Source organism: Molossus molossus, unplaced genomic scaffold, assembly GCF_014108415.1.
Source record: "Molossus molossus isolate mMolMol1 unplaced genomic scaffold, mMolMol1.p scaffold_m16_p_1, whole genome shotgun sequence".
In the NCBI taxonomy this organism is placed as follows: domain Eukaryota; kingdom Metazoa; phylum Chordata; class Mammalia; order Chiroptera; family Molossidae; genus Molossus; species Molossus molossus.
Genome location: NW_023425344.1, coordinates 172,331,658 through 172,352,751, shown reverse-complemented (window position 1 = coordinate 172,352,751; position 21,094 = coordinate 172,331,658). Strand labels below are relative to the sequence as shown.

Here is a 21,094-nt window from a genome sequence, read left to right as displayed (position 1 = left end):
AGCCAAACACTCTGGATCTTTCCAGATCATTCTAAATTCAGATATTCCATTCCCTGTGGAATGTGATCTGAGGTGGTTCAGAAAATATAGCCAACACTGAATTAAATCAAGGGTCTGCCACAACCTGCTATTAATAGGAAGTCAATTACAGAACTGGGTGGGATTAAAGGGCATAAAACTAAATATATTGATGAAGAATTAATTATATAGGCAATGGGGATGTAAATTATAATGTTGGGAATCTGAGAAAGAATTTACAAATTGTCCTAAAGAGGTACACAGCAATTGTGTTGCCATAATCTGGTTTGGAGGAAATTCCTAGTTACTGCCAATTTACCAGAGCCCCTTGTGAAATATTTCCTACTCGCACTCCCCATTCCTCTCTCCCCTCCCCCACTGTAGAATGCCTTGAGTCCTAGATTCTAGTTCTGTTTTGATCTGATCTTTACCCTTCCCTCCTTGGATCCTTGTGTATATCTACTGGAGCCAGGTTACTCTCTGGGTCCTGGACCCAACTTTCTCATTCTGGAGGCTTCCAGACAGCCACGGGTAGTGCCCAAACCTGAGAGGATGACTTCAAATGGAGGTAAGTCTGCAGGTGGTGGGGAGGGTCCTTGGAGATTCAAATTTGATACTTTACCTGGGGATGAACACTTTGGACTGACCTAGAGGAATGTGAGAGCACTAGACCCCACCAAAGGCATCACACTTGGGGAGGCTGGGGAAGGAGACTGCCATTAAGACTGGGAGCTGGGGAAGGAAGAAGGCCTCTGGGTGGTAGGTCAAAGCACCTCAGAGAAGAGTGCTGTGGTATAGAGAAGGGATGGCACTTAGCAACTTGCTACTAGGGAAGAGGGAGCCCTCCAATGTGTTTGTGTGGCAGGGACGGGTATGTGTGCTATGTGTGGCACAGAGACAGCTCAAGGGGAAGACTCATGTTCCTGTGTCTCCTTTACGTAACTGATCTAGAACTTTGCCATGAGAGAATTGAGCTGGGGCCACTCTCGGTGTATTGAGGGGTAGAGTGGGGTGGAGGCCTTAGCTAGAAAAGCTGTTCAGTGGAATTATCTGTTGCTAAGTCTATAGAGAAATGTCCTCCTGAAAGCTAGACTGGACGGTACTATAAGTGCCTCTGCTCAGTCTCATGGCTCCTTCTGGAGGAGGTAGGTCACTCCAGGCAGGATGAGAACTGGGATTTCCCTGAGACGCCCTCAGTGTTTTCTACCTTTTGTGGAACTTACGCCTTCAGACCCATCTCACTGTGTCCAAACACCTGGCCCTCTGCCCTGTGGCTGAGATGAGTTTGCTCCCATTCCCTGTCTCCTCCACTGTCAGGAAGCAGAAGCTGAGTGTTGTTAGCTTGCCAGTGGAATATTCTTTATAAGTGGGGAGGAGAGTAGCATGAAATTAGGCAGATGATCTATTATTTTATAAAAAGGCTTGGAGACACATGTCCTGATTCATTAAGTAACATTTTATGTATTTATCCTTGGTCTCTTTGACTAGAGCTCACATAACTCCTCCTTAGCAGGGATTATTTCAGATGCCTTGTTCTTGGTGGATCCTAAATTTCTGACAGCAGCCCCAAGCAGAATCATACATAGTCTGCATCACCAGATTTTAACATGCGCGGTAGCTGCTTAAGGCTCTGGTAAACTCCCTTCCTACACAGCCCCACCCTCACTCATTTCCTGGCCCTTATCTCTGGTCATTCCTGGCTATTATATAACAAAATTTCTGAAAGCCAAACATTTAATCCACACCCCCTCTTCTGGAACAATGTTCTGTGAACGGTGGCAGGGACCGCCAGGCAGCTGAAAGCAGGGTTCAGGTGATTTGAATGGATTTGGAATATGTCGGAATAAGAGGTGTACCTGTATGCTGGGTAGGATGTGTTTTGGAGCATGAGGTCTTGGGGCCAAGGTTCATTGCAACTTCTCAAGTACAATAATTTTTATCTGGGAGTAAGGGACATCAAAATCACTTGGGGGACATTTGCAAACTACACAAGTTCCCCTTCTATATACCCTTCCTCACCTGTTGAGAATCAGAGCTCTGATCCTTCAAGGACTAAAGTGAAACTCAACTTACTTTCTGGTCTGCTTTTGTCCTATTCCATTCCTTCTTTTTTTTTTTTTTTTATCCTCATCCGAGGACATTTTTCCATATTTTGTTCAGATAGAGTGGGAGGGAGAGAGAGGAAGAGAGAGAGAGAGAGAAACATCGACGTGAAAGGGACACATCGAGTGGCTGCCACCTGCACGACCCAACCAGGGCTGGGGACAAACTGCAACCGAGGTACATGCCCTTAGCGGGAACCAAACCCAGGTCTCTCTGGACCGCAGGCCAATGCTCTAACCACTGAGTAAAACTGGCCAGGGCCCATTCCCTCTTTTTTAGAAAATGTTTTTGTTTTCTTATCCTCACCCGAAGACATTTTATTTTATTATTATTATTATTATTATTATTATTTGCATTTATGCTCAGATAGAGTGGGAGAGAGAAAGGGAGGAAGAGAGAGAAACATCAATGTGAGAGAGACACATCAACTGGTTGCCACCCACATATTACCCCAACCGGGGCGGGGGACAAGCCACAACTAAGGTATGTGCCCTTAGTGGGAACCGAACTCGTGACTCTCTGATCCGCAGGCCAACGCTCTTAAACGGTGAGCCAAACTGGCTAGGGCTAAAATATGTTTTTATTTTATTTTTATTTTTAGAGAGAGGAAGAGAGAGATAGAAACATCAATGTTAGAGAGAAACATCAACAGGCTGCCTCCTGCACGCCCCCTAGTGGGGATTGAGCCTGCAACCCGGGCATGTGCCCTGACCGGGAATGGAACCAAGACCTCTCGGTCCATGGGACGACCTCAGTCCACTGAGCCACACTGGCTGGGCCCATTCCCTCTTTTCCTTTGTCTCAACAGCATCTCCATTGCCTGGACCAGATATGACCATGAAACCTGGCACTGCCTTGTCTCCTTTCACCGCACTTCCCATTCCCCCATCTGCTCCTGGCCCACCAGAACTACCACCCTGGGATCTGTCTCCACAGCCCCCCATGCCTTCAGCTTTCTCTCCAGGAAACCCTCTGATGCTCTCTGCTTTCCCCAATCCATTGTTGGTGACAGGGGAGGGGGGCCCTGGCCATGGTGGGACTGAAGCTGGCAAGATCATTTTCAAAGTCAAGACAGAAGTGAGGGCAGCTGAGCCCTCTCAAACTCAGAACTTGATCCTTACTCAGACTGCCCACAATTGGATTGCCTCAGGTGCTCCCTGCGGGGGCCCCGAAGGCCCTTCCCCTCAATTTGTGACTGCCTCTAACTTGAAGACCCTTCTGCCCACTGAGGCTGTTGGGGTGAGCCAGGAGAGCCTCCCCGGCCTTCCTGCTCAGGTTCCGGCACCAGCTGCCCAACTGGCCCCCATCGTGCCTCTGGAAAAGGCTTGGCCAGGGCCACATGGAGCAACCGGAGGAGAAAGAGGCCTGCCAGTGGCCCAGTCCAAGCCGTCACCCGGGGACCTCTCCTATACTTCCAAGGGTGTTTATGAGAACTTCCGACGCTGGCAGCGCTACAAAGCCTTGGCCCGGAGGCACTTATCCCAAAGTCCTGATGCAGAAGCTCTTTCTTGCTTTCTTATGTAAGTGGGGAGACCTGGGATTAATTATTCTAGGGCTTTTCATTAAGAAGGGCTTTGGGATGGACAACAGAGGTTAGGCCTGGGAGGGTAGGTCATGAGGGTGATTGGAGATGCTATGAGGACAAAAAGCATGATGATTATGATAATAATATAACAAGCCTTTAGGTGTCTTCTCTCAAGTGATGCTCACAACTCTGAGTTCAGGCAAGCATTGTTATGGTAATCCTCAGAGATGAGAAGGCTAGCTCAGAGAGGTTTCCTGGCGTAAAGCGCAGAGAGGTGATTGGAACATAGGTCTCTGACACCAAGTGCCACGGTCCTCTGGTTCTATTTTAATACCTTCGGACATTGAGTTGAGCTGTCCAAACCTGCCAGGACGAGTGCTGGGCCCTGACTCATTCCTGTGGGAGTGGAGGACAGGGTGGGGCCAGGTAAAGGACCTTCTGAGTGTCCCCCTCCACCACCCCTATTTTATTCAGGGGAATTCAAGTTGAAATGGGCAGGTGGTAGAGATTGCTTAGTGGTCGAGGGCCTAGGCTCCGCTGCTCCCTAGATTTGTGATCCTTGGCGCAACACTTCATATCTTTGCCTTCATTTTTCTCATCTAGAAAGGGGATAATTATGCCTAAGACTTCAGAGTGTTGCTGAGAAGCGAAATGAGTTAATATATGTGAAGTGTTTAGTGGAGGGCCTGGCACAGAGAATGCTTCACGAAATGGTAGCTGCTATTGTTGTTCCTGTTGTTGTTATAAAAAGGCAATCTAGAAGAGACAAAGAATTCACAAAAGGCCAGAAATTTTGGTTGAAGAGTATGCGTGGATGCTTAGCCAAGGAGCCCAGGGTCATGGGCTGTCTCTTGTGTTTATAAAACAGCATCATTGGCCAGGGGGGCAGTTTTCTTTTTTTCCTACCCAGACCTGCTGCCTCTCTCCACTGCCCTGTACCCTCTCAACATTTTGTGTAAACCACTGTGTAACACATACTACATTTTACTGGGTTAAACAAAACACAGAAAACGTACTTGTTGGTCCTCCAGTGGCTGGCTCTTAAAGGAATCTCCATTTCCACTCTGACTCTGGAGTGACTAAACCAAGGGGCTCCCCCAAATGATGAAGTATTGACCATCTTACCTGCTTTCTTCAGACAGTTCTGAGTCTCTCTTGGAGCCAGGCAGGCTGAATTTCTGTTTTGAGCCAGCACTGTTGTTGGTCCTGGCCCTCTGCTGTCCACACTCGAGGCCTCTAGGCAGGCGCCCCCACAAAGTGCAGTCCAGGCCCTCTGCAACAGGCACCTGGGAAGCTGGTAAATGCTCTCAGTTCTGGACTCTTGGGGACTGGGATCCATATTTATAACAAGCTTCACCAGGTGATCCTAGACACACTCATGCTTGAAGACTCATTTCAGGGAGGCAGAAATGAATCCCAGACAGCTTAAATGGTATTGATATTTAACTGTGCAGGGTATCCCGGAGGCAAAAAAAAAACCAAAACAAAAAACCCACACTTATAAACCAACAAATAAAAACACCACATTATCTTCAATTAGAGATTCATTTGGGTTAGTGAGTGCCTTTTTTAAAATGCAAGATCCTTTTGGGCAGAGTTAAGCCTGCTTTACAATGAAACCCATTAATTTAATAACAGGAATGCTTTCTTCCGGAAGTTTAGTTAAGGAAAGCACTGTGAGAATTAAAGGTGGTTGATTTCAAAAGATGGAGAGAAGAGTCATGTTTGGTTTTGTGTGAGATTTATACATTTCAGTGGGCAGAAACGCCAGGCTGGCCAATGAATGGATGGGGTGGTGTCTGGAAGGCCCGTCAAGTGGGACAAATTGGGGAGTGAGGGGCACGTTAGACCTGATGAGGGGCTGGTGTGTGTGTTAGGATGGTGTCAGGACAGGTGAGTTGGGGGGGCATGCTTATAAACTGTGACTGACCCAATGGGGGCGTTAGCCCCGTGCTTCGTTCCCTGGCCCGGCTGAAGCCCACTCTGACCCTGGAGGAGGGGCTGCCACGGGCGGTGCAGGAGTGGGATCGCACCAGCAACTTTGACCGGATGATCTTCTATGAGATGGCAGAAAAGTGAGTCTGTGGAACTCTCATCCTCCTGATGAGGGGCGGCATGGCTGGGAGGGCAGGGGGAGGTGACAGAGGCTGGAGTCTGGGTGTGTGGGTGATTGTAAAAAGGGATGGTAGGCCCTGGCTGGTTTGGCTCAGCAGTTAGAGCCTCGGCCTGCAGACCAGAGAGTCCCGGGTTCGGTTTCGGTTCTCGCTAAGGGCACGTACCTCGGTTGCAGTTTGTCCCCGACCCCGTTTGGGGTCGTGTGGGTGGCAACCAGTCGATGTGTGTCTCTCACATCGATGTTTCTCTCTCTCTCTTCCTCCCTCTCTCCCTCCCGCTCTATCTGAAGATAAATGCAAAAATGTCCTCAGGTGAGGATAAAAAACAAAACTAAGAAAAGGGATGCTAGGAGGAGGGGTGTGGACTAGCATAGGGTCTCTTGGATCCTTGTTGCTTCTTCTACCACCTTGACTCTTGAGTTTTTCTGTCCTCTTGAAAGCTCCCCTTTTTCTAGATCTTGCATTATATAAGGGCCTTGATATTGAAGCTCTTAGGATGGGATTGGAGCTCATTCGGTATAAAAATGTCATGCTGAAGGGATCTAGTACTAGACAGATTTCTTACTATCTCACTGGCCAGGTAGCAAACTGTCTACTGACACCGACCGTGGGACCACCCCTCCTCTGGAAATAGTGGCACAGAAATCGGTTACCCCTGTCATCCCAGGAAGGGGCTAGTTCTTTTTTTTTTTTCCTCATAAATATTTTAATAACAGTAAATGAAGAAAACATTCTAACAGTAAGTCCCACGATGAGGGTTACTTTTGGGATCTTCAACAACAAAACCCCTAAGACTAAAATTCATACAATGCTAAGTACACAAATTAATGACCATTTATTTCCAGAGGTGACTGCAGAAACCATTTTGGTACAATCGAAAGGTTATAGAAAACAGGGGAAACATTACAAAATGCCCCAAGAGGTGAGGAAACTGGTGGGGGCACAGAGCGCCCAAGAACCAGCTTGGCAAAAATACTCACCCTGCCGCTGTTGAGGGGCGATTATAAAGACTGTCCTAAAGGGAGCCATAGTGCGTTGCAATCTGTCTTGGGAATGAGGAAGGATGTGGGGAGGGGAGTGGTAAGAGGGACAAAGGCATTTGCCAAATTCCTGGCGGAAATAATTACAGATCAGACTATCTCATTCTCTCCACCACAATAACACTAACATAAAATGAAGAATTCTTTAAAATATAATACAAAACGGATACCAAAAGAAAGCCAGTTTCCAAAACAAGAGCTTTCCTTAAAATGACTTGCTTTGTTTCGTGCCACTCAGTAGCAAACCACTGTACAAAAATGTCACAGACAAGAGCAACAACTATGACTAGGTTTTCCTGAGCACAAACTGGCTCAATCTATATACAGAAGAGGAAGGCTCACTACCAATCACGACTCTACCCCACCCAGAGGGCAGGGCAGGGCATGCAGCAGGAAGGCCCCTTCTCAGCCTTGTCAAGGAGCAGGGGGCTAGTTCTTTTTTGTTTTTGGTCAATCCTTACCCGAGCATATTTTTCGATAGAGTGGGAGGGAGGGAGAGAGAGAGAAGAGAAAGAGCGAGAAACATTGATGTGAGAGAGACATGTTGACCGGTTGCCTCCCGCACGACCCAGACTAGGTCCAGAGATCGAACCTGCTTGCCAGGTGTATGCCCTTGACCAGGAATCGAACCCGTGACTCCTTGGTCCTCAGGCCAATGTTCAAAACACTAAGCCACATCGGCCAGGGCGAGGGGCTGGTTCTTGAAGAGGTTGGTCAGGGGAAGCCAGGGTCCTGGATGCCCAGAGTGGTCTCCTGCCTTACAACCCACCATTTCTCCACAATAGTCTCCTCAGTTAAAAAAATAACTCTGAGGAAAATGGACCCTTTCCTCCATGTTTAGCTTCCACTTTCTCCCCCAAATCTTCTGAACCCATACCTCCTATATTCACCCTTCCAGGGCTGAGTCCCAGCCTCAGGACTCCTGGCTCTCAGCACTGTCTCCTGGTGGGAACTGCCCTGAATTGCAACCCCAGGCCCTGTTTCAGGATTTCAGCTGTTTTCGATGTTTGTAGGTAGGGACAGATGCGGCCTTGAGGAGGGGCCGGCTCATGGGATCCCACCGCAGGCCTGACTGAAACCAGTAAGTCTGTATCCGTGGTTGCTCTGCGCCCCCAGAGATGCTGCACGAGATAGGGCATGAGAAAGAAGTGAGAGCCGTGGCTGTGTCCTGCAGAAGCGTACAAGCTCTACATTGTTCATTTTCCTTAACAAGCTTCCTAAGTGACGTCGGCAGGTGAAGGGACTACGTGGCGACCTTGTGAGGTTTCCTCAGAATTGTGACCTGGTCATCTCTGAGCACCCCTCCTGGCGTCTGGGTTCCCGATGTGTCTGGCCTCAGCACTGCCGGGCCTTCTCCCCCCTCTGCAGGTTCATGGAGTTTGAGGCCGAGGAGGAGATGCAGAATCAGAACAGGCAGCTGATGAATGGGTCCCAGGGCCTGCCTCCTGCAGCCCCTCTGAAACTGGATCCTCCAGGGCCCCGGGCCCCTGAGGTTTGCCAGCAGCCAGGTAAGGCTACCACCCAGTTCTAACAGGACCCCTACACCAGAGGCTCAGAGGGAGGCATAAGACACCAGTCATGGGTTCCGCAAGGCATTGCCCTTGCTTCTGCCACTTTTCCTCCAGGGAATGGCATTTGATATTCCAAACAGGGCAAATATAGGAGTCTGGGTTCTCAGGTTCCCTTGGTCCCAAACTAGGTATTGATCTTGGCCGAGTAAACCAAAGATACTCTCACCGAGGCTGTAAGAGCCCATACTACCTCATTTGCCTAAGAAATGGGGGCTGGATCAGGGGACTTCTCGGAATGTCAGGGGTTCCAAGGTTCTTCATATGGTGATTCTCTCTCAGACCCTCCAGCTCCTCAGTCTTACCCTATGGCTGGGACTTTGCAGGGTGGCTTGATCCAGCTGGAGCCATGTATTCTTGCCTGGGGTTGAGAGGCAGACGCTGTAGTCTGTGCCCCTTTCCATCTTCTTCCTTAGTGTACATTCCCAAGAAGGCGGCCTCCAGGGCACGGGCTCCTCGCCGGCGGCAGCGCAAAGCCCGGCCTCCAGTTCCGGAGGCCCCCAGGGAAATCCCACCCGAAGCCGTGAAAGAGTATACTGACATCATGGAAGGGCTGGTGGGGAGTCACTTGGCCACGGGAGAGGCAGATGGAAGACAGGAAGAGGAAGAGCTGCAGCAGGAGGAAGGGATGTATCCAGACCCAGATCTCCTGAGCTACATGGATGAGCTGTGTTCTCACGAGGTCTTTGTCTCCAAGGTGGGCTGGGCCTGGATGTTTGGTTTCTAGCAGATCCTGGGGGGAGAACTCCAGGGAACCAAAGATCTAGGGTTCTGCCCGAGGCAGTTAGAAACTGGGCTGTATTCCGTACTGAGCATTGTGTGTGCACGTATGTACACGTGTGAATGTATGTAGCAGCTGGAGGTCAAGGGGAGGGCGGGGGCTACACTTATGGCTTCTCTAGAGCTTCTTGGCTCACAAGTTACCTCCTGTCAGACTCATATCACTTTTCCTTCTGTTGCTCAGGTGGAGGCTGTCATTCATCCTCAATTTCTGGCAGATCTATTGTCCCCAGAACAACAGAGGGACCCCTTAGCCTTAATGGAGGAGCTGGAGCAAGAAGAAAGACTCAGTCTTGCCCAGGTAAACCTGAAGGGTAGGGAATATCAGAACAGGAAGCTCACATGATGTAGCTAACCTTGCATTGTCTTGGATGGTATGACCCCTGAGATGAACGGCTTCGGGATTGGGCCGCAGGTACTGAGCAGTGGGTCAGGGACTGTGGACACACAGGAAAAGGGAAGTGTAAGAGCCCAAAGCATGGGAATAAGGCAAGGCCCAAGAAGGCAGAAAAGACCTATGGTATCTGTCTTTAATACTGTCACTTAAGCCACTGGCTTGCATCCTCTGCCCTGCCCAGCCACTGAGCCACCCCTCCCCACAACCACGTGCAGCAGGCTATTTGTCCATTCTCCTTCCAGCTGGTCCAGAAGCGACTCCTGGCTTTGGAGGAGGAAGAGGATGCGGAGGCAGCTCCAAGCTGCACTGGAGCTCAACTGGACTCAAGTCCTGTTTCCGATGAGGATGAAGATGGGGGTGGGCGGCTTCGGCCCTCACCTGGGCTTCGGGTGGCTGGGGGCACTGCTTGCCTTGGGAAGGCTGCTTCTCCAGGAAAGTGGGCCAGAGAAGTGCGTGGCAGGCAGGAACGGCCCCTAGATGGCCCGCGGGGCATGTGCAGGGATGGGAACACCCTGCCATCCCCCAGCAGCTGGGACTTGCACACTGAACTTGCAGCTCCGCAGGGAACTCGAGGGCCCTTAGGTACAGAGAGAAGAGGGCCAGGGAAGATTACAAACCAGCTACCCCCACCTCAAGATGACTACCGGGGAGGTGCTGGGTCCCCTGGGCACTCCCTGGTGGCTGATGGGACTTCCAAGGCTCTGGCCCTTTGCTGGCAGGAAGACCCCCCGCTGGAGATAGTCCCCGGTTTGGATGCTGCACTCACAGAGCCAGCTCCTCTGCAAGGACAGGGGTTAGCAAAGCAGGTCCTGGGGTTGCAGACAGGACAACAGATAGGGGGTGTTGGGGTGCTGCCTCAAGGGAAGGCACTGTTAGCAGTGTCCCAGGAAAACTCCTTGGGAGCCATGTGGGGAGATGACAGAGGGCCCCCTATGGTTCAGAGTTATGAGCAGAGCCCTTCCCCTAGAGCAGCTGGGGACAAGGACGAGGGTGGGGCCGCTTTCAGTCCAGGACTTTGGCTCAGCAGGGAGATGGATGCCCTAGGCTTAGAGTTGCCCTTACAAAATGAGGTCACAGGGAACTTCCATGGTGGGGAATGTGTATCTGAGCACCAGGGAGGCGGCCAGGCACTGGGCTCCAGAAGCAACATTTCTCTGGGTCCTGGAGAAACCACAGCACCTGGGGGTGTGGGGAGCAGTGAGGTTCCCTGCGGAGGCACAGGTGCCCTAGAAAAGAGAAACTACAGTGTGGCCTTGAGGCCTAAAAAAAATAGAGAACAGAGTCTTGAGACCATACAGGATCCCAGTGATCTGTGGGCTGAAGACTGTCCTCCGTTGCTGGAAGGCAGTCTTGATGCCTCCACGCTGGTTTCCAAAGCAACCCTCCTGCCTGCTTGTCAAGGCAATACCCTTATCTTGGGGACCCGGGACGCCGCCTCCTTCCCCGAGGCCGAAACCGGGAACAGAGGCAGTTCCATTTCTCTGTTGGAAACCATAGATTACAGCAACATACTAGATGTTAGAGATGGCTGTGGCCTCCAGTACGGGGTCAGTGAGGATACCTGCCTACTAAATTCTAATTCCTGTCACCCTCAAGGAGAGGGCAGGGAGGACACTGATTTGTTGAATCCTAAACACTTTGCTCCCTTACCAGGGAATCAAGAGTCTTATGTACCCGGGCCCCCCAAACCAACATCTCCTCCCCGGGTCCTTGGGAGAACTTCCCCTAGATGGGGAACCAGGGCGGCCTCAGTTCTGAAAGAAGCCTCTCCCGTTAGTGAAACATGCAGCACAGCAGATGGGCCCAGAGGGGGGGAGGAGGAAGAGGAGGAGGATGAGGAACTCTCTTGCTTTGCCTACCTCTTGGCCTCTAAACTGAGCCTGTCGCCAAGGCGTCCTCCTCTGGGTCCTCACCCTGCTTCAGGCCTGTCCTCTCCAGGAGGTCAGGGGGTCCAGAGACCATCTCGCTCCCTCTCTGCGGAGGCAAGAGGCTCTGGCCATCCTCCATACCCTGTTGCCAAGCCTAGGAAACGAGCTCTAGTTGCAGGTCCAGTCCCTGCTGAAAAGAAGCCCCACCCGGGAGCTGAACCTGTGGTCTCTGGGGAAAAACCCCTGGCTCGACCCTCACAGCCTCGTAAAAGGCGGCGTGACAGTTTGGGCACAGGAAGAAGGAAGAAACGCCGCCGCACCCAGTAGGGAGCAGCAGGACCTTCCTAGTCCTCCTGCCAGTCCCTGAAGCCAGGGTCCCTTGAGCAGATTTCACCCCGGCTGCACACAAACCAAAGACTTGTTCTCGGTCCTGTTTTGTAGTTCTGCAAGAGTGGTTAGTGTGGGGATGGAGGTCACACCAGCTAGGTTGGAGGTGGTATCTTGGTGGGAGGTAAGGGTGAAGTACCTTTGGAAAGAGTTCTATGGGAAAAAAACGAATAAAGATTTTTTGTTGTTGGAAAATACCCTCACTGCTCATTTGTATTCCCTTCTTGGCTCCTAGATGGGGTGAGATACTGTGAGAGAGGTGGGGTGGTCTTGGACTCTATAGATCGATACCTTCCCAGTCTTTAGCCTTACGCGTGCTCCCTGATAAGCCCTAGCACTGAGAAGTCCCCCGTGAGACCTCATCCCTCCCCTCGTCAGAGGCCAGGACTTGGGTGTTGGGAGGGCTTCTCTGGACAGCCTGTCATTGTCTTTCTCCCTTTAAAAGTCTGTATGGAAAAGATGCCTTTAAAAAAAAAAACCTGGGCCCTGGCTGGTTTGGCTCAGCACTTAGAGTATTGGCCTGTGGTCCAGAGAGACCCGGGTTCGGTTCCTGCTAAGGGCACGTACTTTGGTTGCAGTTTGTCCCTGGCCCTGGTTGGTCGTGTGGGTGGCAGCCACTCGATGTGTCCCTTTCACATTGATGTTTCTCTCTCTCCCTCCCACTCTATCTGAACAAAAAATGGAAAAATGTCCTCGGGTGAGGATAACAAAAAAAGAGAAAAAAAAAAACCCCAAACCTGGGATAGGTATCTAATTTTCTAAATCTAACATTTCATGATCGTGTCTAGACATGGCACATTTCTTTGGAGGGCCTGGTTTTCTTCTTCCTTGAAAAGAGGCTGGACAGAAGGGACTTGAATGTCCTCAATTCAAACCCATGGCAGAAAAACCCTCCTGTGTGGTTGGTCTGAGCTGCAGAGAGGAGGCATCAGTCTCAGTAGGATTATTAAAGATGGAATGGCAGTCAGCTATTTTTTAATCTCTAATGAGGACAGAACAAGAGGGAATAGACCGAAAGGAGGTTCACGTGTAAGCCTGTTCAAATGCGCATGTACAGGGTATAACAACAGGAGGAAAGGATGTGAGAACTGCAGGATTTCTGTGCAGAAAAGCACCCTGTCCAAATGGAAGTGAGGATTCACCCAGCTCTGGTCAACAGGACTGACCTGGGGAACCTTCGGGATTGTCCAATGGCCAGACGGCAACCGTTAATCCCTTTCCTCCCAGCTAATGACACCATCAATGTGACTGAGCTTCATATATTTTAAATAGATATAGATATATATTTATATATAAAATAGTTTTTTACAAAAAACCCCAAACAAAGAAATGAAAATCAACTTAAAAAAAACCAAAACAACAATAACAAAAAAAATCAAGCAGGAGCAGAGAGGGCTTGAGGCCCAGGGTCGGCCCCTGGCGCTGCCTTGATTCTGAGGGCTGATGCGAGCTGGGGAGGTCGAGGCGCTCAGTCGCCCTTCTGCTTGGGTGAGTGCACAGTCCCATTGGCTAGAGCAGTGGGGCTGGCTGCGGATGAGGCATTTGGTGTCTGGGAGGGGCGCAGGTAGGTGCTGAGGAGCTTCCCGTGGATCGGGTCACGGAGGGTGAAGTCCTGGAACTGACCTGGACAGATAAGAGTGAGACGGGAAAGTAAAACGATCTAAGGAGAGGAAGTGGGCGCCCCGCTCGGTCCTCATCATTGGGAGGTCTTGTCCCTCATCCCTGCTTCACTGCTCAAATCCAAGTTTATGGCCTTTCTGCCTTCCCAGCCAATTCCCCCCATTCTCACCTCTCAGGTGTTCTGATCCTTGGCACTGGCCACCAGCCCTTATTCTCTCCCGGCCCAGTGCTGACGGTGCCCTGTATGCCCACGTGGGCTAAGAGAGTGACTCACCGAGGGAGAGGCCTTGGTGGGGTCCCGCCTGGCACAGCTCAGCATGCAAAGTCTCAGTAGCAGGGCGGGGTGACCCCAGCAGCAGGTGCAGGATGGTGCTGAAGCCCTCTCTGCACAGCAGGCGGCTGGGCCCCTCCACTTGCTCCTCCGCAAACAGCTGGGAGAGAAGGGGACACAAGTCAAGCCTTCACCTCACGCTATCGCCCCACACTTTCCCGAAGGTCTGCCTGACAGGTTCCTCCTCTTCCAAGAATGCAAAACACAGGCCCTCCCTGCCCCCCTGGGTCTTCTGCAGGAGCGTTCTAACTTCACAGCTGCTGCCCTGGCCCTGTTCCCAGCTGTGCCTCAACACAGAGACACTGGGGCTCTGCAGTTTACAGTGTGGCACTGGGCTGGACACCAAGCACTGACTATCCAGCAGCGACTGGTAACAGTACACCGCACAGGCTTCTGGGTGGAGGGAGCATAGCCACCATGTCCCCTAGCCTCCCAACCCCCTAGTACCTCAAAGGCCAGGCGAATCAGCTCCTCCAGGCCTGTCCCCCCATCCAGAGCTGCCAATGCAAGGGCCACATCTCGGAAGTCCACCAAACCGTTGGCATCCTGGAGAGAGGAAGAGAAGCGAGGGCGATTTGGGGACCGACCCTGCATCCTCCCTCTTCTCAGCAGGCACGGGGGTGTGTCCGCTCCCCTCAGAACCTGGAGTCCTAAACTCTCCAGGACCCCTGACAGGTCTCTCAGTCATGGGTTTGCTCAAGCTATACCCCAAGTCACCTGGTGGCAAAGCTCTCCTATAAAGGGATCTTCTAGGAACGTGACGGAATCCCTCAGCAATGCTGAAGTTACCCTTACGTTTCTGACCTACCTTTGAGGGTATTCCTGGCCCCCAAGCTGGAAATACCGGTTCTCCCCTGACTCATCCTATGTGGGAGAACTGGTCCAACAGACTAAAGGGGGGCCACTGGCCCAATTTTTTACAAAAAGACCAAGAAAGATGCCTGCCAACTCTAGGGGGGAGCCATGGCATTCGGGCTTTGTTTCTGTCGTCCACGGGCTAAGTGGGGAGACTCCTGTCAGGAACGGTCTGCCCCAGGCACACAACTGGTCACACTCTGTCCATTCAGAGGACGTTGAGAGCCACAGTCTGCATCTCAGATCAAAAAAAGACCTCCTTGGGACCACTGGTGGTTGTTCATAAACATTAAGAATCTTCTGGGACAATCTTACTATAATTCTACAGGAAAACCTGGTAAAGTCCCAGGAAATAATGCTGTTTGCCCAGATTCTTGAGAAAGTTCAGAAATTCCTGAGACGCCGTGGGATATTTAAAAAAATCTGCCCAAATATAGCAAATACTTCTGCGTTTCAAACTCTTAACCATCTAACCTGTCCAGCGCTGTCCCCTCCCTGTCACCTTCCCACCGTGCCTCTTCTCTGAAACCCTCATGCAATGCTCCACAAGGTCATGCGCTCCCTCGCCTTTGCCAGTCTCTAAAGGAGCTTTGGAAATTTATGGATCTCGCTGACCAATTACTTCTCCATTGTTCCAACCCACAATGATTAAAACCTTGGTCTGCGATGCACTGGATACTCTAAAATAAAATGAATTCCCCAGAGAACCTCAGAAGTTGGCCACCTGACAACAGCTGTTATAACATCCAGCACAGACTCCAAATTGGCCATCTAATGTGACTGACATGGCCACTCGGATACCATCCTTAAGTGCTGAGCTCTGCTCCTCATCCCAGCTCCTTTACCTTCTGAAAGTAGCTAAAGGCACCCGCCACGGTCTGAGGGTCAGAGAGCTGCAGTTGCCTGGCAAACTCATCCTGGTTGATCATTCGACTCCGGCCTGGCTCTGCTCCAGTGTCCACATAGCCAGGGGACAGCCTACAGTGGAATTGTTGAAAGCAGAGAGCTGACTCAGTTTCTTTCTGGGGACACCACCCAGCAGGACTTTGGCCCCAGCCCCAAGAGCTTTCCAGAGTAGGTACATCTGGTGTTTTTCTAAGAAATACTCTGACTCATAGTCCCTTGAGAGCCATTCTTACTTTTTCACTGGGGTAATTATCTTTCCCTTTCTTTTTCCTCCTTCCTTTTCCTGTTATCTTTTTAAACACTCTATCTTCCCACCTTTGCTTTTCTTTAAGACTTTCCTTACTCCTGCCCATTTCTCCCTTTTCTTCTTATTCTTTTTCCCTGTCTATACCTGCCACGGCCCATTCACTCACCTTCAAGGTCGCTTACCCAGCCTTGCGAAGAACCTTGCCCAGTTCCCAGAGCTGTGGCTCCAATGCTACCTTCAGCCGGCCCACCACCGTCACGGGCAAGCTCCCTATGAACTCGCACTCGGTGGCTGGAATGCCCAGGGCCCTGTAGGATGAAGGAGGATGGATGGAAGGGGAATGAGGCAGAAGAATCCTGTGAGGGTTCACTGCTGACAAGGGAAAAGACATTTGGCCCCTTTAATTGCCCCCTCCACCCAGTCTCAGCTGTCCAGCAGCCAATCTTTGTCTCAAAACCTCAGCCCTCCACCTGTGGTCCCTTTGCCCTATATGTCCGCTCTAGGAAATACTTTGTGGAACACTCACTGTGCCATAACCCGCTGGACATTGTTGGCATAGAGGGTGGGGTCCCTGCTCTCCTCCGGGCTGGGGTGGTACACAGGGAGGAACTGAAACGCACACATACTTCCTATCAGGACCTCAGGTGGGGTGACCGCTCCCACCCGCTCTTCCCAAAGCTTCAGGGGTTAACGAATGCCCGCTCTCCCACCCCATCATGGGGGTTATACCTCCACGTCCACGATGCTGCAGGGCTGAGAGGCTGTGAGCCAGAGGACTTTGAGTCTAAGAGAAGAAAGATTTCAGATGCTCACTTATTTCTCGCTTTGAGCTCCTCCCATCAGAACAGGGGAGTGGGAAATTTCTGATATAAAAATCGACTCCTAGTCATAAAGTCAGCTGGGTAAATGTGCAGTTGGGAGACAGAAAAGGGCCAGAAGGGTGGGAGGGAAAGTGGGAAGAGGTCTGAGTAACTGGAGGAGGGCAAGAGGCAAGCCTGAAGGTGGTGGTTCCCAAGAAAGAATGAGCGAGGGAGAAAACCACTTAGAAAAGGGGCTTTAATCACAGCAGGAATGATGAGGTGGGATAGCTCAAAGCATTTCCAGGTCACATTGGGAGAGCAGAACCAAAGTTCTCTCATTCAAGAACGAAGGGCTGTTGGCCTGTCTGGAGATTGGAAGATGGGCCAGGAATTCTCTGCTAGACCTTGCTCTCCACCCTCACCCCAGGACCACCAGAACTCACACTCCAGGGCCCCTCCATGCCCAGCTGGTGGTGTCCTATTGGAGAAACAGAGGTGAGGGGAGAAAAGCATTACTTTTCTTCCCTGGAACTGGCCAATCCTCTTTGAGCAGAGGCCCTGAACCCACCCTGGCCCCACCCCCAGGGGTACACCTTTTCATGGCACTAACAGTTTTCACCCATTCGGGTGAATTAGTACCCCCCAGCCCCCGCCTTGAACTCAGTAAGACTCACCAGACTGTTGGGGTAGCGGATGAGTACTGGCTGCACAGGGACCCCTGCGATGAAGGCTCCTAAATCCCATTTCCACCCCACCCCCAGGCAGAGGTTAGTACGTGGAGTAGCTAGAGGGCATGGGGTGCGGGGTCTAGGTCAGTTCTCAAATGAGATCTGGCCTTGCTCTGTTTCATTTATAATGTTCTCTCTGACTTCTGGAGACTTTTCAGGGTCAGCTAGGCGGCTTCCTGTCTCCCATTCCTCCCCCCCTCATCCACTTCTTGGGTTATTCCAGCGTCCCTCTTCAAATCTGAGGCTCCTTTGCCTACAGCCCTACCACCCACTATCGTTTTATTCACCTGGTTTGAATTTAAGCAAAGCCTTCTTGTTGGAACAGGTTCCCTCAGGAAAGAACAGTACCTAAGGAAAACAACCAAGGGACCAGAATGAGGTGGAGTAGGCTGCAGGAGAAGAGAGAGGAAAGAGAAGCCTCTTTAGCAGCACATAAACATGAGGAGAGAGTTTTAAGACCCATACCCACCTGGGGCCACTTGCCTCCCGAGGTAGCCCGCCTTCGGACCTCCTCTACCACTTTGCGCCGAGAAGCCGGGTCATGCCGGGATACAAGGATGGCTTGGTTGAAGCGAAGAAGGGCTGGGTCCACAGAGGATACAAGGGATCACTCAGTTCCTACCAGGGGACATAACACCCACAGCCTCCCCTCCTTCAATAGTAGGAGATGCTTCTCAGTTATCTCTTTGCCCTGGGGACCCTTCCCTTTTTATTGTATATTGTTCTTTTAGGGGACTGACCAGAGTTCCCTCCAACACCCTCTCTAAGCACCCCCCCCCCCACCGGAGTCTAAGAGGTGTGTTCACAGTGATGTTAATTTGCATTTCATTTGTCTACATCGGTCAACCTCTTCTAACTTCTCCCCTGTAACCTTGAGGTCACTTCTCTCCAGAGTGTGTCCATCTGATTCCGGTCTTTTTTGCCCAGAGTTGTCACCTCTCCCCTTTAACCCTCTAAACTCTCTCACCTCCAATAACAGGCACAGAAAGGTTCTCAGCTCGGGACACAACCTTGGGCAGGTCACAGGGCAGTAGGACAATGGGGTCAAAGAAAGTAGAGTGGGGGGCAGCAACAAGGACCGGGGCTTGGAGGCGAGATGCCTGCTGGCCCCGAACACGAATCCGGAGGAAGCCCAGGAGGAAAAAGAGCAGGCGGCTGAGGCCCAGCACCCCGTTGTGGCACACAGTCCTGCAGGACAAGGTGGGGTGTCAGTGGAGGCAGAGTCTGATCCTCATTCACCCCAGGCGTAGGCACCTGGAAAAGCAGGTGCCCTTCTTTTGCCCTCTATTACTCTGGCCACGGGGTGGAAGTCTCTTGCTACTTTGGGCCATATCAGGGCACATCACTTAGAGCTGAGGTCCTGGGTACCAGGTCTGAGCCTAGCTGACTCATCCCACCTTGCCAGACTGGGTACCAGAGCTTCAGAACCCTCCCTCCTGTTCTTCTCAAAGAGGGAGCAGAATCAAGAGCAGGAAGCAGTGAGAAGAAGTAGGGTGCCTGGGAGCTAATCCCCCACTTACTTCCTCCATCCTGTAAGTGGCTCCTGAAGCTGCTCCTCAGAAAGACCAGCTACTTGCAGCCAGGCAAAGGGCCAGAGGAGAAAGAGGACGATAAAGGCCAGAAGCACTCGGATGGGGGCCAGCAGTGCCCCTAGGAGGCAGAACTGCAGAGGGTGGGAGAGAATGCCACTTCAGGGCTGGGAGATGCTCCCTCCAAGGCTTCCCTTTTCCCACAAGCACAGACCCAGAAGCAGAGAGCCACTACCCACTGTAGATCAGGAAACAGGTAGTGTGGGAACAGGAGACTGAGTTGGCAACCAAGGTGGGATAAAGATATCAACAAGAACAAGTGAATAGAAGATTAACAGAAATCAGGAGCCGCATTTTCCTATCCTTCAGTTGGTTCCCATCCCACCTACAGAATCGAATGTCATAAAATGCATCCAGAATTTGGAGAGGCTGTTAAGAATATTTAATGATAACCCATGTGAACACACCCAGCACAGTGCTTGATGTGCAGTAGGCTAGAGATAGTTCCTCTTCACCCACGTCCCATTCCATAAATAGCTCCTAGGTCCAACAGAAACCAGGAGAATGGTTCTTTCCACTTTGGGCCTGGGAGTCAGAGAGCTGGAACACACAGAGATCCACTTTTCAGGGCGCAGGCCAGTCTCTATGCCCAACAGCACTCCCCTAGTACTGGGGGATGGGGGAAGAGAAGAGCTCAGTCCTACTCCGAAGGATAGGGGTTGCTAGGAGCCAGGATGACTCCCAGGGCTGCCTAGGAGAGAGTGCAGGTAAACAAACCGAGCCCCAGGAGCTCGCCTCAGGGGAGGTGATGGCAGCAGAAACCTTGCACACTCTTCACACCACTCATCAGTTCTGCTAGGCTGGTGCGACCCTGCACTTCCTGTAGCCAACCCCCTTCTCAGCCACCCCCCCTCCCCGGCCGGAGGTGCTGCAGTACAGGGTGGGGGTGGGGTGGGGAGGAGTGGAAAGAGGGGGCGTTGGAAGGGCACAGGGACGCAGACTCCGGCCGCAGAAACCCGTTTCCTCTGATTCAGAGCCTCGGAGAAGCATTCAGCACGCCCCTGCCCCCACCCCGGGCTCTCCGTAGCCTTCGACTCCCTCCTAGCCCGTCGGCCTCCGCAGGATGTAATCCGCATTCCCGAGTGTCCTCCATCTCCCCTACCCCCTGCTCCCCTGCAGTCCTCCATCCTCACCTAGCCAATTCTTCCACACCCTGGAGCTTGTCTATCGCTCAAGCCCACGTCCCCTCCAGGGCTCCTAGCTCGTCTTCCTGCCACCCCCACGTGCGCACCCGCGACTCCCGCCCCGCCAGCCTCTCACCCGTGTCCCCATCCCCATTTTTGCCAGGGCCCCAAACGGCCTCCGTGCCCCATCCCCAGGAGTCCTCCCGGCGCCCCCGCCCACACCGTACCTTGATCCTCTGGAGGCGGGAGAGATGTAATTCATGCACAAACGGGTTGGGGGGCGCTGAGGGTCCGGAGGTGTGCTCGAGGGGGACGTGGTCCCCCGGACTCCCCTGGCTCATAGCGGCGGGAGAGCGCCCCGGCCGCTGCCCCCGGCCCCGCTCTGCAGAGCTGGCAGCTGCGGCTGCAGCGGCGGCGGCAGCGCTCTGGCCCCGGCCCCGCCTGGTGCGGAGCGAGGGGCGGGAGCAGGCGCACGGCCCGACCCGCGCAGTCAGGGAGCCGGCCGGGGGGCGGGGCTTCCAGCGCCCGGGCGCTCGGGCTCCTCCGCGCCCGCAGCCCCTCCGCCCATTGTTCCGCGGCGGCCGGATGCAGGGGCTGGGTGCCCGCCGCGGGATGCCCTCGGGCCTGTCCTTCCCGGGGCTCCTCGCCGACAGTCCGGCCGCCGCCTCCCCGCAGGCCTCCGGCTGGGAGCGGGTTCGGGGCTTCAAGGTGGGCGCGGAGCCCGGACTTGGCTCGCGCGTGGAGGTCACCCTGCGGGCGCAGATTGGGGTGTGGTCCTCGGGAGGATGGGGATGGAAGGGCGGGTGCGCCGCGCGCGGAGGCTGACAGCTCCGGGCCGAGGCGCGGTCCAGCTCCTCCGCTCGCTCGCGGCCGCTTCCCCTCGGAGGCCGACCACCTCTCCTTCCCGTCCCCGCAGAGCCAGCGCGCGTGGACTCGAGGCGTTCGCGCCCTCTGGCGGCCGCGGAGTGTCTCACACCGCGCCCGCGTCCTGCCGGCGCTAGGCAGGGTCGCCTGTTGGGCTGTGGGCTCCTTGAATCCATGAGTCGCCAGCAACCCTCCAGACGCTGGCAGATGTGCTTCCCACGAGCTGGCAA

The 21,094-nt window shown here is 52.7% G+C and overlaps 2 protein-coding genes across 2 annotated transcripts; one reads left to right on the top strand and one right to left on the bottom strand.

The window, feature by feature from the left end:
* Window positions 1-462: 462 nt before the first annotated feature.
* NUTM1 (NUT midline carcinoma family member 1) lies at window positions 463-11,740 on the top strand. The gene is made up of 7 exons (XM_036279971.1): window positions 463-586; window positions 2,930-3,641; window positions 5,593-5,721; window positions 8,169-8,308; window positions 8,785-9,065; window positions 9,333-9,449; window positions 9,788-11,740. Exons 1-7 carry the CDS (start codon window positions 571-573, stop codon window positions 11,738-11,740), a joined length of 3,348 nt encoding a protein of 1,115 aa, XP_036135864.1. The 5' UTR covers window positions 463-570.
* Window positions 11,741-13,053: 1,313 nt separating this feature from the next.
* On the bottom strand, window positions 13,054-20,439 carry LPCAT4 (lysophosphatidylcholine acyltransferase 4). The gene is made up of 14 exons (XM_036265850.1): window positions 20,228-20,439; window positions 18,808-18,950; window positions 18,255-18,475; window positions 17,757-17,869; window positions 17,575-17,635; window positions 17,234-17,292; window positions 17,003-17,037; window positions 16,489-16,543; window positions 16,286-16,368; window positions 15,942-16,067; window positions 15,452-15,584; window positions 14,199-14,297; window positions 13,695-13,851; window positions 13,054-13,423 (listed from the first exon to the last, which is right to left on the bottom strand). Exons 1-14 carry the CDS (start codon window positions 20,339-20,341, stop codon window positions 13,269-13,271), a joined length of 1,554 nt encoding a protein of 517 aa, XP_036121743.1. The 5' UTR covers window positions 20,342-20,439; the 3' UTR covers window positions 13,054-13,268.
* Window positions 20,440-21,094: the final 655 nt, after the last annotated feature.